Here is a 17,443-nt window from a genome sequence, read left to right as displayed (position 1 = left end):
AGCCACAACACAACACAATGAGCCACAACACAATTAGTCACAACACAACACTATTAGCCACAACACAGTTAGCCACAACACAACACAATGAGCCACAACACTATTGGCCACAACACAGTTAGCCACAACACAACACTATTAGCCACAACACTATTAGCCACAACACAATGAGCCACAACACAACACTATTAGCCACAACACAGTTAGCCACAACACAATGACCCACAACACAACACTATTAGCCACAACACAATAAGCCACAACACAACACTATTAGCCACAACACAGTTAGCCACAACACAACACAATGAGCCACAACACAACACTATTAGCCACAACACAATTAGCCACAACACATTAGCCACAACACAATGAGCCACAACACTATTAGCCACAACACAGTTAGCCACAACACAATGATCCACAATACAATTAGTCACAACACAACACAATGAGCCACAACACTATTTGCCACAACACAATTAGCCACAACACAACACTATTAGCCACAACACAATAAGCCACAACACAACACTATTAGCCACAACACAGTTAGCCACAACACAATGAGCCACAACACAATGAGCCACAACACAGTGAGCCACAACACAATGAGCCACAACACAACACTATTAGCCACAACACAATAAGCCACAACACAACACTATTAGCCACAACACAGTTAGCCACAACACAATCGGCCACAACACAACACAATGAGCCACAACACAGTTAGCCACAACACAACACTAATAGCCACAACACAATTAGCCACAACACAATTAGCCACAACACAATAAGCCACAACACAACACAATGAGCCACAACACAATAAGCCACAACACAACACAATGAGCCACAACACAATTAGCCACAACACAACACAATGAGCCACAACAATACAATGAGCCACAACACAATTAGCCACAACACAACACAATAAGCCACAACACAACACAATGAGCCACAACACAATTGGCCACAACACAACACAATGAGCCACAACACAATTAGCCACAACACAACACAATTAGCCACAACACAACACAATGAGCCACAACACAACACTATTAGCCATAACACAATTAGCCACAACACAGTTAGCCACAACACAACACAATGAGCCACAACACAATTAGCCACAACACAACACAATTAGCCACAACACAACACAATTAGCCACAACACAACACAATGAGCCACAACACAACACTATTAGCCACAACATAGTTAGCCACAACACAGTTAGCCACAACACAACACAATGAGCCACAACACAATTAGCCACAACACAACACAATTAGCCACAACACAACACAATGAGCCACAACACAACACAATGAGCCACAACACAACACTATTAGCCATAACACAATTAGCCACAACACAGTTAGCCACAACACAACACAATGAGCCACAACACAATTAGCCACAACACAACACAATTAGCCACAACACAACACAATTAGCCACAACACAACACAATGAGCCACAACACAACACTATTAGCCACAACACAATTAGCCACAACACAACACAATGAGCCACAACACAACACTATTAGCCACAACACTATTAGCCACAACACAACACAATGAGCCACAACACAATGAGCCACAACACAGTTAGTGACAACACAATAAGCCACAACACAACACAATGAGCCACAACACAATGAGCCACAACACTACACAATGAGCCACAACACTACACAATGAGCCACAACACAATCAGCCACAACACAACACAATGAGCCACAACACAATCAGCCAAAACACAATGAGCCACAACACAACACAATGAGCCACAACACAATGAGCCACAACACAGTTAGCCACAACACAACGAGACACAACACAATGAGCCACAACACAGTTAGTGACAACACAACACAATAAGCCACAACACAACACAATGAGCCACAACACAATGAGCCACAACACAGTTAGTGACAACACAACACATTAAGCCACAACACAACACAATGAGCCACAACACAATCAGCCAAAACACAATGAGCCACAACACAACACAATGAGCCACAACACAATGAGCCACAACACTACACAATCAGCCACAACACAACACAATGAGCCACAACACAACACTATTAGCCACAACACAATTAGCCACAACACAGTTAGCCACAACACAATTAGCCACAAAACAACACAATAAGCCACAACACAACACTATTAGCCACAACACAGTTAGCCACAACACAACACTATTAGCCACAACACAACACAATTAGCCACAACACAACACTATTAGCCACAACACAGTTAGCCACAACACAATGAGCCACAACACAACACTATTAGCCAACACACAATAAGCCACAACACAACACTATTAGCCACAACACAATCGGCCACAACACAATGAGCCACAACACAGTTAGCCACAACACAGTTAGCCACAACACAACACAGTTAGCCACAACACAACACAATGAGCCACAACACAACACTATTAGCCACAACACTATTAGCCACAACACAGTTAGCCACAACACAATCGGCCACAACACAACACAATGAGCCACAACACAGTTAGCCACAACACAGTTAGCCACAACACAACACTATTAGCCACAACACAATTAGCCACAACACAGTTAGCCACAACACAACACAATGAGCCACAACATAGTTAGCCACAACACAACACAATGAACCACAACACAATTGGCCACAACACAAGACAGTGAGCCACAACACAATGAGCCACAACACAATGAGCCACAACACTACACAATCAGCCACAACACAATCAGCCACAACACAACACAATGAGCCACAACACAACACTATTAGCCACAACACAGTTAGCCACAACACAATCGGCCACAACACAACACAATGAGCCACAACACAGTTAGCCACAACACAACACTATTAGCCACAACACAATTAGCCACAACACAGTTAGCCACAACACAACACAATGAGCCACAACATAGTTAGCCACAACACAACACAATGAACCACAACACAATTGGCCACAACACAAGACAGTGAGCCACAACACAATGAGCCACAACACAATGAGCCACAACACTACACAATCAGCCACAACACAATCAGCCACAACACAACACAATGAGCCACAACATAGTTAGCCACAACACAACACAATGAACCACAACACAATTGGCCACAACACAAGACAGTGAGCCACAACACAATGAGCCACAACACAATGAGCCACAACACTACACAATCAGCCACAACACAATCAGCCACAACACAATCAGCCACAACACAACACAATCAGCCACAACACAACACTATTAGCCACAACACAATTAGCCACAACACAACACAATTAGCCACAACACAATGAGCCACAACACAACACAGTTAGCCACAACACAATTAGCCACAAAACAACACAATAAGCCACAACACAACACAATAAGCCACAACACAACACTATTAGCCAACACACAATAAGCCACAAAACAACACAATAAGCCACAACACAACACAATAAGCCACAACACAACACTATTAGCCACAACACAGTTATCCACAACACAATCGGCCACAACACAACACAATGAGCCACAACACAGTTAGCCACAACACAACACTATTAGCCACAACACAACACAATGAGCCACAACACAACACAATGAGCCACAACAGAACACAATTAGCCATAACAAAACACAATGAGCCACTACACAACACAACTAGGAAGGAAGAACTCCTCAATCCCACCAAAATATCTTCCTATGAGGAAGCTGAGCTGGATGACTTGGGGGTGGAGTCTCTTTTCTCTGGGACTAAGGTTGCTGAAGTGGTTAAAAAGCTCCTTGGTGGCTCGGCCCCAGGGGTGGACGATATCCTCCCAGAATTAAGGCTCTTCATTTTGTGGGCTGTACTTGCTGGTGCGTCTCTGCAGCAATGCATGGACATCAGACACAGTAACTCTGGACTGGCTGACTTGGAGTGGTGGTCCCCCTTTTTAAGAAAGGGGACCAGAGGGTGTGCTCCAACTGCATGAGAATCACATTTCTTGGTAAGGTTTATTCAGGGGTCCCAGAGAAGAGGGTCCATCAGACAGTCAAACCCTGGATTGAAAAAAAGAGCAGTGTTGCTTTCGTCCTGTTCTACAGGGTCCTGAAGGGGACATGGATATTTTCCCAACCAGTCTACATGTGGACTTGGGGAAGGTGCTTGATTTTGTCCACAAATTAAAACGCATGCTACTCTGAAGTTGTTTCAAAAAATGTATAAAAATGATGATATTTTAATTTATGGTGACAGATATTAAATTAAGCAGGATTGGATGCCATAACTAACTTTTATTCATTTGTAAATTATTATTTTGATTTTATTTTCTTACACGTTGATTTTCTTATGTCTGTAACAGGGTTGGTGTTATATAAGCATCTGCTTCAGCCTACACCCTTTTCTGTTTATTGTGTTTTGTACTTTTTACTTGCCTCCACAGTCAAATAAACCATTAACCAAGCTGTAAGACTGTGTGTGAAGTCGTTTCTGAAACTCTCACTGGAACCTGGAGGTTTAAACTTTCTATTAGGTTTGATCTCATGAGTCTGGTTTCTGCAGAGAAATCCTTCAGTCTGGAGGATCTACCATGGCAGTGGTTCAGTTTTGAAAAGATCTGCAGGTAGAAAACCAGATACCGTCCACAGTCTGAGTCAACCAACCAAAACCAGGGTGAAACCATCAGATCACATGGACCAACTAACTGATCACACTGCAGGATATGAGCCATCTGAGTCACAACTGCTGCTGTCAGATCAAGACCCATCCCTGCATGTGTTACCATGGTTACAGCCAATGAATGTCACATACAGGCAGATCACACGACTGCTTCCTGACAAGACTGCGTGGAACAGATTCCTTTGGTAGATTATCTGCTGAAGTCAGTTCCAGCCAGGAACCCGGCCAGTGAGAACGTCTCACCTTCAGTTGCTCTGTGAAACTCCTCACTCAGTGTGCCGGTTACATCGGTCCAGAAGGTGTAAAGGATATCAGGCTGGCCGTCCTGTCTCAACACAAACACAGATTATTAGATCATCACAGATTATCCCGCAGATTATCACAAATTACCAGTTTATTACAGAAAATTTGATAATTATAGATTACCAGAAATTATCACAGATTATTAGATAATCACAAATTTTATTACAAATTTTTACACATGACCAGATCATCTCTAGATTATCTCTAATCATGGCACACGTTATTACAGACTATTAAATTGACTGTAGTTTATTGGACAGATCGTCAGTTGGTGGCTTGATTGTGATGTTTGCTTAGTGATCAGATTTCCACAGCTGATACAAAACATATTTATCGTATTGTGTTGTGACACGTCTGTGACGATTCATTGCTGACATGATTTCATCATGATGTAAGATGGCGCAATATTAAGTAAGTCTGATGTAATTTGGAAAGGAGAACTGCAGTGTTGGAACATCTTTCCTGTTTTTACTTTCCATTTCTAATGTAAACCCTGAAAGACTCCTGATGAGAGAGAGCATCTCTTCTCTGATAATTCCTCACACACCTGAAGGCTTCAGGTCAAACATCAGACCTACATAGTCTCCGTTTCTATGGAAACGTGGCGTCCGTGTCCAGAACGAAGGAGAAGACGATGCAGCTGCTCTGCCGAGGAAACTTGCATTTAGACATGTCATTAGGTCTCCAATCACACCTCAATCTCTGGGTAATTGTTGAGAGCTTCGTTGCCATGGAAACCATTTCCCACTCTGATGTCTACGAGTGTGCTTTCTGAGGAGGAAATACTGAAAACCCTGCTGATGGTCTAATGACTGACATTACAACTGTTACTACTGCTGCTGTAGGCAGAGGTCACACTCCTTCCACCTGGAATCTTACCTCCTTATAAACAGCCGTAGTTTAGTATGGAGACACACTTCATACATGTATGACAGACATGCTGCTTGTCTCACCCACCTTGATGATCTCATCGATGAAGCACACATGACTGACGGGGTCTCTCTTCTTCATCAGGACCTTTTGCAGGTGCTGCACCTAAAACAGTTTGCAGTCAGGATCAGTCAGCTGATGGTTTTCAGGTGGCTGGTGTTTTACAGAGATTACCTGTCTGCATGCAGCACAGATCTGGTCCATCAGCTTCTCCAGGTTGGTCCACAGAGCAGCACGGAAGGCTGCGGTATTTCCGGGAGTTGGCAGCACGGCTCTGCCTGGAGCTCCTTCAAAGAATCACAGCAAAACCTTTATTCATGTCAGGATAAAGTTTTTACTGACCAATTTCAGTTTTAATCATCATTATATCTATAACAGAAACCATCATTCTCAGGCTTCGGTTCATTTTTAATTCCTCACAAAAACGACATTTGTAAAGGTTTGTTTTACAACCCAGAGTCCCAAACAGTCTGACCTGCCTGTGTAAATTTTTAACTAGAAGCAGAATCTCATCAGGTGAGTTTTTATTCTCAGCAGGAGATAAACAACATGTCAGACATTTTATCGTTTGATGGAAAATATGAGCTGATTGTCAATTTGATGCAGCAACAAATCTGCAAAAATATTACTTTTGGCTTTGTCACACACCCTGAAGTGTCCTTTTATCCCCAGTTATGTTACTCACCTGTTCCCGGTTAAACCAGGCACATTACCAACCAGTTACCGGTTAAACCGGTCATTTTACAGATCTCTTACTGGTCAAAACTGTTAAAACCGATCATGTTCATGACCTGCTACCGCTTAATCAGTCACGTTACCAACTTGTTCCTGGTTAAACTTGCTAAACCAGTCATGTTACTGACCTGTTCATGGGTAAACTGGTCATAGTATCAACCTGTTACCGGTTAGACCTGTAAAACTCATCACATTACCGACCGGTTCTCGGTTAAACCAGTGATGTTACCACTGGTTCAACTTGCTCAACCGGTCATGTTACCAACCTGTTCCCAGTTAAACCTGTCACGTTACTGACCTGGTTTCGGTTGAACCGGTCACCTAGCACCTGTTCCCAGTTAAACCAGTAAAAGCACCTCCAGAAGGGAAAGACGTGTTTCCACATCAGCTCGTATTTTCCATCAGATGATAAAATGTCTGTTTATTTAACTGAAATGATGTTTATTGTCTGCTGGGAAGAAATTATGGCTGGAGTGATTGGGGTTTGGGTTTGGTGAGTTACATTCCCTGACGCAGGTTTAGTTTTCTACAAATGTTTCCAAAGAAGAGGACAAGGCTGATCTGAAGCTGATCCAGTTTTTGTTCTATAGACTTGTGAACAGTATCCATTTTGACTCATTTAAAACTTCCTACAAGTGTTTTTGTTAGGATTCATGGCCATTCATGTGTCTGATGAAGTAAAAATGAAATGTTGTGAGAAGCAGCTTCTCTTCTGAAAACAATCTTAATTAGAGCAAACCATAAAAAGAAATGATTTTCTGAATATTCTCTGTGGTCGTGGTTTAATAATCTATTTTGAATCTGCCAACTGTTGAACTAGGTCACGTTGCCATTGTCTTTCATCTCTCTGTAACGAGAACAATGAAGCTGATGTGGGAGGGGGCGGGGCTTACCTCTGGGGTTAGCTGGCTGTGTTAGCCCCTTGATGTCCAGAGCACTGCTAATGTTGTCTTTTATTGTGGTCTGGTAGCCGCCCACCACAGAACCAATCGTCTCTTGTAGACTCCCCAAGTTATAGAAGACCTGCAGGGCTGTGCCAACCTGGGTTGGGTTCTGACCCAGAAAAGAAAGGGGGGGGGGGTTGTCAATGGAGAGAGGAGCAGAGAAGTGAAGTGTGTCAGGAAGAAATCACCTTAATGGGTCTGGTAGCAGCACACAAACAGAGCAGAGGAGACAGCAGCAGCTAAAAATACATTTTCCTTTGATTTAATGAGAGAGACGGCCGAGGAGCTCAGCAGAGTCAAACCAGGACCTTATAGAAGAATCACTTTCATCTCATCGCTCACCTCCAGCACTTTATGCCCCTCTAAACACAATAATCACAACAAAACAGGAAGAGCAGCTTATTGCATTCAGAGGTGAAGGTGACTGCTTCCTCAGCCACTTCCTGCAGACATGTTTAGTCGTGTGTGTGTGTGTGTTAGCTCTTCTAGACTGCATCCAGGGAAGAAACACTAAGAGACAGAGAGAAAGCGTGACGCCACGTGAAATGTTTGCATTAGAAACGCTGGAGGCAGCATAAAAAGGAGCCTGTGTTTGTTCCTGATACCACGCACTGGCTGATGGTTGTTAACACAAGCACCACTGATGGAGTCAGTGCTGAAACTGTCTCAGAGTAATGACTTCCAACAGTTTGTAATCGCCTCGAGGTTGCTAGGCAACAACTGAAGATACTGCACTGAATGGTGTTCATTAACATACATGTGCTGCACATCTGATTGGACATTTCCTTTGGATAAGAGGAGCAATCGTGTTTAATCTTCAATGTCTGCCATGATTAATCAGCCGAGCCACTTCTTCTGTTCCTTTTCTTTATGCTAGGTTAGGTTAAGCAAAGCTAAGCTAACATTTCAAATGGCTGTGCAACAACTGCCACCTGCTCATTACACGTCAAAAATAACCAAGTTTCACAAGATGTGATAAAAATGTCAAATTTCTGGTAGAAATATAAATTGCTGGAAGCAAACAGACATCAACATCTTTATTTTCGATCTTCCATTTCTCTTTTAACTGGAACAACAGAACCAATCAGACTCTCCCCAGGAGGAGCATCTCCAGTCACACGTCAGCTTCTCATCAAGAATGGCAAGTTCTCATTCATCAGGGGTCATACTGAGTAGTAACCATGGACTGTATATAAAAGATGAACAGAGCCTCCTCGACATCACCCAAAGGTTTCTGAAGAGCTGAAATGAAGCTCATTGGGCAGTTCCTACCATCGCCATCTTGGCAGCTTCATGCATGTCGTCTCCCAGAAAAATCAAAACTTGGCAAAGAGGTGGAGCTGAGAGGGGGGCTGTGAGGATGTAGTGGATGATTGGCATTAAGCGAACTCCGAGCTTTCTGAAGCTAAGAGCTAACCGAGCTAACGGGGGTAAGCGGGCCAAAGCCAAGTCATGCTGTTAACTGGCTAAAAACCGCGGTTGTTCTACGTTCCTCCTCCTTGAAGCGGGATATCGGATACCTGTCAATCAAAAGTACACGCCCCTAATAATGCCAAATTTTAAGATAAAATTACTTCTGAACGAAGGAGTTAGAAAAAATTCACTCCCCCAAAAGATGTGACTTTTCATGGGTCATAACGAGTTCACAATGAGTAACTTGTAATGGCTTAAAAAATGGTCCAAACGGGCAGTGACTTGTCACGGGTCATACCAAGTCCTAACGGGCAGTGACTTGTCATGGGTTATAAATAGTCCAATGGGCAGTGACTTGTCATGGGTCTTACCAAGTCCTAACATGCAGTGACTTGTCATGGGTCATACCAAGTCCTAACGGACAGTGACTTGTCATGGGTTATAAATAGTCCAATGGGCAGTGACTTGTCACGGGTCTTACCAAGTCCTAACAGGCAGTGACTTGTCACGGGTCTTACCAAGTCCTAACAGGCAGTGACTTGTCATGGGTTATAAATAGTCCAATGGGCAGTGACTTGTCATGGGTCTTACCAAGTCCTAACATGCAGTGACTTGTCACGGGTCATACCAAGTCCTAACGGGCAGTGACTTGTCATGGGTTATAAATAGTCCAATGGGCAGTGACTTGTCATGGGTCTTACCAAGTCCTAACATGCAGTGACTTGTCATGGGTCATACCAAGTCCTAACGGACAGTGACTTGTCATGGGTTATAAATAGTCCAATGGGCAGTGACTTGTCACGGGTCTTACCAAGTCCTAACAGGCAGTGACTTGTCACGGGTCTTACCAAGTCCTAACAGGCAGTGACTTGTCATGGGTTATAAATAGTCCAATGGGCAGTGACTTGTCACGGGTCTTACCAAGTCCTAACATGCAGTGACTTGTCATGGGTCATACCAAGTCCTAACGGACAGTGACTTGTCACGAGTCATACCAAGTTCTAACGGGCAGTGACTTGTCATGGGTTATACCAAGTCCTAACGGGCAGTGACTTGTCATGGGTCATACCAAGTCCTAACATGCAGTGACTTGTCATGGGTTATACCAAGTTCTAACGGGCAGTGACTTGTCATGGGTTATACCAAGTTCTAACGGGCAGTGACTTGTCATGGGTCATACCAAGTCCTAACATGCAGTGACTTGTCATGGGTTATACCAAGTTCTAACGGGCAGTGACTTGTCATGGGTCATACCAAGTCCTAACATGCAGTGACTTGTCATGGGTCATACCAAGTCCTAACGGACAGTGACTTGTCACGAGTCATACCAAGTTCTAACGGGCAGTGACTTGTCATGGGTCATACCAAGTCCTAACAGGCAGTGACTTGTCATGGGTTATAAATAGTCCAATGGGCCGTGACTTGTCACGGGTCTTACCAAGTCCTAACATGCAGTGACTTGTCATGGGTCATACCAAGTCCTAACGGACAGTGACTTGTCACAAGTCATACCAAGTTCTAACGGGCAGTGACTTGTCATGGGTTATACCAAGTCCTAACGGGCAGTGACTTGTCATGGGTCATACCAAGTCCTAACATGCAGTAACTTGTCATGGGTCATACCAAGTCCTAACATGCAGTGACTTGTCATGGGTCATACCAAGTTCTAACGGGCAGTGACTTGTCATGGGTTATACCAAGTTCTAACGGGCAGTGACTTGTCATGGGTCATACCAAGTCCTAACATGCAGTAACTTGTCATGGGTCATACCAAGTCCTAACATGCAGTGACTTGTCATGGGTCATACTGAGTCCTAACGGGCAGTGACTTGTCATGGGTTATACCAAGTTCTAACGGGCAGTGACTTGTCATGGGTCATACCAAGTCCTAACATGCAGTAACTTGTCATGGGTCATACCAAGTCCTAACATGCAGTGACTTGTCATGGGTCATACCAAGTCCTAACGGACAGTGACTTGTCACGAGTCATACCAAGTTCTAACGGGCAGTGACTTGTCATGGGTTATACCAAGTCCTAACGGGCAGTGACTTGTCATGGGTCATACCAAGTCCTAACATGCAGTAACTTGTCATGGGTCATACCAAGTCCTAACATGCAGTGACTTGTCATGGGTCATACCAAGTTCTAACGGGCAGTGACTTGTCATGGGTTATACCAAGTTCTAACGGGCAGTGACTTGTCATGGGTCATACCAAGTCCTAACATGCAGTAACTTGTCATGGGTCATACCAAGTCCTAACATGCAGTGACTTGTCATGGGTCATACTGAGTCCTAACGGGAAGTGACTTGTCACGGATCATACCAAGTCGTAACGGGACAGACTCATCAAGGGTCATAATGAGTCCTAGCAGGCGTTAACATGTCGCGGGTCATCACAGGTCTTACCGAGTCTCTACAGGTAGTGACAGGTTAGGTTTGCAAGCTGCAGATGATGAAGATGGTTATTCTTTGTCAGGAAGTTGTAAGAGGACAGAAGGAGGAGGAGGAGGTGACATGCACAACTGCTTACATAACACCACAATAATGTCCTGGGCCAGAAACGAAGATGTTTGTGTGTGTCTGTGTGAGTCTGTGTGTGTGTGTGCGCGCACATATGCTTCATATGTGCACGTGTTCCTCTGAGGCCTGTATATCCACACACATCCCACAGTGAGTATTCACACAGTGAGCAGAGGACCAAAATACTTCCAGTGAGGGTGGAAAACACATGAGTGTTAGTAGAAACAGCTTCATGCCTGGCTGTGGGAGTAAAAACCCACTGTTAGGACTTCACCACCTCACCCAGACCTCCATCTGGTCCTAGATCTTGGTTCTGACCTATGATGTATTTAACAGTTGCCCTGGATCTGTTTTTGTGTCTTTCTGAGATTGAACATCCTCATGATCTCCTTCACCGTCGCCATGACACAGAGATCATTTATAGAATAATTTCACTCATTTAGCAAATAACTGCCATAATGCAGAAAGTTTTAAACAGATGTGCAATATGTCTTTTCTGACTTATAATATTTAAACATGTATAAACGGATTTAAACATGATTGTTTTTACTGGAAGTTTTAGCATCTTGTGTTGTAGCTGTATTTTCTCTTTTTGTCCAGAGGTGGAGGCTTGTCATCGGCCTGTTTGGGCTTTTTTTGCCTCCTGTTCTGCATTGTTTTTCCATAGTTTTATTTGACACATTTAAAATATACAGTAGGTAAGTTTTAAGTGTGTCAAACAAAACCAACAATTTGCTGTGTTGCTATTTCATTCAAGACAAAAACGATTAATAAAGACTCATTAAAAAGTTTCTATGTAAAGGTCTGCCTGCGCTACAAGCACGAGGTTGCTGCTTCTTACTTTAGCAGAATCCTTTTCATTTTCAGTGGCACTAGTTTCACTTGCTTTTGTGATCTTTGTAACACTGCCATGAATTATCATCAGAAGTCATAAAAACACTTCTGATGGAGTCATGGTTTCATGAATTTGTGTTTTCTCTAAATTGCAGGAGGAGCAGCATGCAGAAGCTGAGGATGATGATGGCAGAAGCAGAGTATTGGACAGACCACACCTTCGGCTTGGGCATCTATATAACAACCTTAATACTAAAATGTGTACTTGACATGTACATGACAAAAATTAAGGTTTTTTGTGCAAATCACTGGAACTATGCATTAGTTTAATCCATTTTCACCTGTAAGATGTTGTAAAGACATAGTTTTACCTCCTGTGTACACCAACAGACCCAGAATAACTTCCACTCTGCTAAATCCTCACATGTGGTGAGACCGAATCCCATCACATACTGATGCACATGTTCATTCAGCTGAAAATATCTCCTCCAGCCTTCTCTGCCTCGGACACGTCTCCCCAGAGGGTGCACATCACAGTAGTGATGCTGAAACACCGCCCTGCCGGGGAACTCTCACAGGGGTCCACACATGTCCCCGAATGAGATCAGTACAGAGCTGTCAGCTTCCTGAAGGTGGATGTTGGGGAGAAATCCAAACCTGAGTGGACAGGTGGAGCTCCAGTCTGTACTGCGACAGAGTGAAGACGTCCACATGGGAAAACACGCAGCACGGAAGTAGCACTGTAGCGTGTCATCACAGACACTGAACAGACACAGAGTTTCTTTGATGGGACAGCATCCCCTGGAGGGGAGGCTTTCTGGGGCGATGAAGAGGAGCAGAGCTCACATGAGCTTCTTCTCTCACATGTACGTGACAGAACAAAACGTTCTCCAGCCCATGCTGTCCTCCATGTTCTCCTCTGCCTTCAAACTAGCCACACAGTCGACACTTTGTCTTTTAGATCTTCTAGATCTTTGTCTTCTCCAGTCTAGATGGACTGGTGGCTTGTTTGGCTCGTCCACATGCACATAGGTGTCCACTCATTAATATTCATCAACCCTGAAGTGGGTCGCAGCTCACATTTAACACTTCTTTCACTTATCCAACAAGCTGAACAATTTTTATTATTTAGATGAGTAGAAGAGAAGAAGTTCTGCTGGATCATCACATCTACCTGAATCTCCATGCCTTGCTCCAGCAGCCTCTTGGCCTGGTTCTCCACCTCCAGCCGGGCTCTGCTGATCAGCAGCAGGTCGTTCTCGATCACCTGGATGCCGCTCAGGTCCACACCCTGAGACAGGTAGTCTGCAGCACGGACAGAAAACACGCTTTATGAAAGCCGAGCAACACGAAGAGAAAAGGGATGAAACGGTTAACCTACACGATTAACTAATCGCTTCAAGTACAGTAGATTCATTTTAAATTACATTGAGGTACACACATAATTTCTTCCACTCCGTCCACTTAATATTTAACTTCCATCCCAGATTTCTGGAACTTTCTGGACTAAAACCATGAAAACATGCAGCTGATACACCACACAGGCATTAAAAAGCTCAGTTTCTCCTACAGAGATGACGCTATGCAAAACCATGCCTGTGATTTCACAGAGATGCTTCATTGGCAGTCCAAACGTGCATGACAGACAAAGATTTTTGCTTCTGAAAGGCTATTTTGATTTTTTTTTTTTACACTTTGGATGCAATCACATTTAAAGTTCAATGAAATAGAATAATATTCATGTTGACCATGAAAATGATAGTTTAAACATTTCCTTTAGCTCTATTCTAAACTCAATTGGGTTTTCACAAAATGTCCATGGAGCCACTCACTCTCATGGTCACACTCTTGATCTGGTTCTAACATCTGGTATTGAGACTGATAAGCTCAAAGTATTTCCTCAAAACCCTGTCTTGTCCGATCACTTCTTGTTAACCTTTGAATTCACTTTATTTGATTACTCACTGACCAAAAATAAATTCTACTATAGTAGATGTTTATCAGACAATAATATTACAAAATTTAAACAATCAATTGAATCAATTTTTTCCCCTCTACCATGTGTTAGCATGACTGAGAGTCCCCCTTTAAGCCTTACTCCTGCTCAGATTGATCAACATGCTGATACTATAACAGCTTCAATGTGTACAACCTTGGATAATGTTGCTCCCCTAAAGAAGAAGAAATTAGGTAAGATTATGAAGGCTCCCTGGTTTAATTCCCAGCTTCGAGCTCTAAAACAGGCGTCAAGGCATTTGGAAAACAGATGGCGTTCATCATGACTAGAGGAGTCTCACTTAACCTGGAAAGAAAGTTTAATCATATACAAAAAAGCCTTACGTACGGCAAGAACAGCTTATTATTCATCATTGATAGAGGAAAACAAAAACAACCCTCGGTTTCTTTTCAGCACTGTAGCCAGGCTTACTAGGAGCCGGAGCGCTGTGGAGCCATGTATTCCTTTCTCACTTAGCTGTGATGATTTCATGTATTTTTTCAGGAATAAAATTGACACTATTAGAGATCAAATTCACAATATTCTTCCTTCTACCTATAATGTTGAGCCTGTTGTGGTCTCTGAAGCATCCTTAGAACCAGGATCTGACTTGTGTCTAAATAGTTTCTGTCCTGTCCAACCCTCTGAATTAACTAAAATAATAGCTTCATCTAAACCATCCACCTGTATCTTAGACCCTCTCCCAACGAGCCTCTTTAAGGACATTTTCCCTTTAATTAATACATCACTACTAAATCTTATCAATATGTCTTTAGTGACAGGATATGTACCACAATCATTTAAAACTGCTGTAATCAAGCCTTTACTTAAAAAGCAATCTCTGGATCCAGAGGTGAGAGCAAATTATAGACCTATATCTAATCTCCCGTTTATGTCCAAAATTCTGGAGAAAATAGTTTCAGCTCAGCTACATGCCCACCTGAGCAGAAATAATTTATGCGAGGAGTTTCAGTCAGGATTTAGAGCTCATCATAGCACTGAGACGGCATTGGTGAAAGTTACTAATGACCTTCTTATGGCCTCAGACAAAGGACTTGTGTCCGTACTTATCTTGCTTGATCTTAGTGCTGCATTTGATACAGTCGATCATAACATTCTGTTACAGAGACTAGAACAGGTGGTTGGAATTACAGGTACAGCATTAAGCTGGTTTAAATCATATTTATCTGATAGACTTCAGTTTGTTCATGTAAATGACAAGTCCTCCTCCCAAACTACAGTAAGTCATGGAGTTCCTCAAGGTTCTGTACTTGGACCAATACTCTTCACGCTATATATGCTCCCTTTAGGCAAAATTATTAGACAGCATGGAATAAACTTTCATTGTTATGCAGATGATACTCAAATATACTTATCCTTTAAACCAGATGAAACAAATCAGCCCAATAGGCTACAAAATTGTCTCATAGACATAAAGACTTGGATGTCTAGAAATTTTCTCCTCTTAAACTCAGATAAGACTGAAGTAATTCTCTTTGGATCTGAAAAACTCAGAGCTAAATTTTCCGGTTTTGTAATGAACCTGGATGGCATTACTTTAGCTTCCAGTGCTACAGTGAGAAACCTTGGAGTAATATTTGACCCTGACCTGTCCTTTGGTCCACATATTAAGCAGGTTACTAAAACAGCCTTCTTTCATTTACGTAATATAGCCAAAATTAGGGACATTCTGTCTCAGAGTGATGCAGAAAAACTGGTTCACGCTTTTGTTACTTCGAGACTAGATTACTGTAACTCTCTATTACTGGGCTGTCCTAAATATGCCCTGAAAAGCCTTCAGCTGATCCAGAATTCTGCAGCCAGAGTCCTGACCAGAACCAGCATGAGAGATCATATTTCTCCAGTTTTAGCCTCTCTTCATTGGCTGCCTGTTGAATCTAGAATAGAATTTAAAATCCTTCTCCTTACATATAAAGCCCTCCACAACCAGGCACCACTATATATCAAAGACCTCATAGTTCCTTATATACCAAGCAGAGTACTTCGTTCGCAGACTGCAGGCTTACTTGTGGTTCCTAGAGTCTCAAAGAGCCGAGCAGGAGGCAGAGCCTTTGGTTATCAGGCCCCTCTCTTATGGAATAAGCTCCCAGTTAGTGTTAGGGAAGCAGACACCCTCCCCACCTTTAAGACTAGGCTGAAGACTTATCTTTTTGATAAGTCCTATAGCTAGGGATGGTTAGCATCCCTTAGTTATGCTGCTATAGGTTTAGACTGCTGAGGGACATTTCCTGATACACTGAGCTTCTTTCTTCTTTCTTTTTCTCTTTATCTCTTTCTTTTACACCCCCCCCCCATAACAGTGTTGCATCATTAACATGTATGTCTCCTGTCTCAGCAGGTCTCCCTGGCCGGGAGTAGCAGTTCCTGTTGTCTGTTGTCTTTCTGTCCTCTTCCCCCCACACAGCAGAGGCAGATGGCTGCCTGTCCTGAGCCGGGTTCTGCCGGAGGTTTCCTTCCTGTTAAAAGGGAGTTTTTTCCTTCCCACTGTCGCCAGTGTGCTTGCTCAGGATGGGAGATGGAGTTGGACTCAACTCAACCTGTTGGTTTCCTTATATAGGCTGTTATGAATTGGCTTTCATTATGTTTTCTTCTCTGTCTGTAAAGATGGCATTGCTGTGATTTGACGCTATATTATTAAAGTTGAATTGAATTACAGAGATGGTCCCTGTAGGTCGGTACCTACAGTCAGGTAAGACATTTCATTTGGACACACTGTCCCATTAAAGGTAATCTGATCCTTATCCAGGTCCTTATTTAGGAACTGGTTTATGTGAGCACAGTTAGTATAAACTGGACTGATGTGGATCATGTGATGGATGTGTTTTGACTCAAGTATAATTCAGACATTACAATAATGTTTAATGTTAATTCCTCACAAGAAGCAGTGTTTTCTTCTGGCTCTCTAACTTCAGCGACACATCTTCTTTGTGATTAAATTAGCAGTTCTCGTCCTGCTGATAGAGAGACGACAGCAGGACTCTGCAGCTTTACACATTTATCACTAACACAGGTTTCCTGCTTCCTCCTGTTTTGTCCACCCACAG

General features: G+C 42.9%; 1 protein-coding gene across 1 annotated transcript in view; it reads right to left on the bottom strand.

Annotated features, from left to right (window-relative positions):
• Positions 1-17,443, bottom strand: part of cog5 (component of oligomeric golgi complex 5) — a 302,838-nt gene that overhangs the window by 34,523 nt on the left and 250,872 nt on the right. The window contains exons 7-11 of the mRNA XM_079262900.1: positions 13,557-13,687; positions 7,562-7,721; positions 6,108-6,220; positions 5,961-6,038; positions 4,944-5,025 (exon numbers count right to left, since the gene is read on the bottom strand). Coding sequence (XP_079119026.1) covers positions 4,944-5,025; positions 5,961-6,038; positions 6,108-6,220; positions 7,562-7,721; positions 13,557-13,687 — 564 coding nt within the window. The remainder of the gene's footprint in view (positions 1-4,943; positions 5,026-5,960; positions 6,039-6,107; positions 6,221-7,561; positions 7,722-13,556; positions 13,688-17,443) is intronic.

This window comes from Telmatherina bonti (genome assembly GCF_933228915.1).
Source record: "Telmatherina bonti genome assembly, chromosome: 23".
Taxonomy (NCBI): Eukaryota; Metazoa; Chordata; class Actinopteri; order Atheriniformes; family Telmatherinidae; genus Telmatherina; species Telmatherina bonti.
Note: the sequence above shows the minus strand (reverse complement) of the source record. Positions and strands in the feature narration are given on the sequence as shown.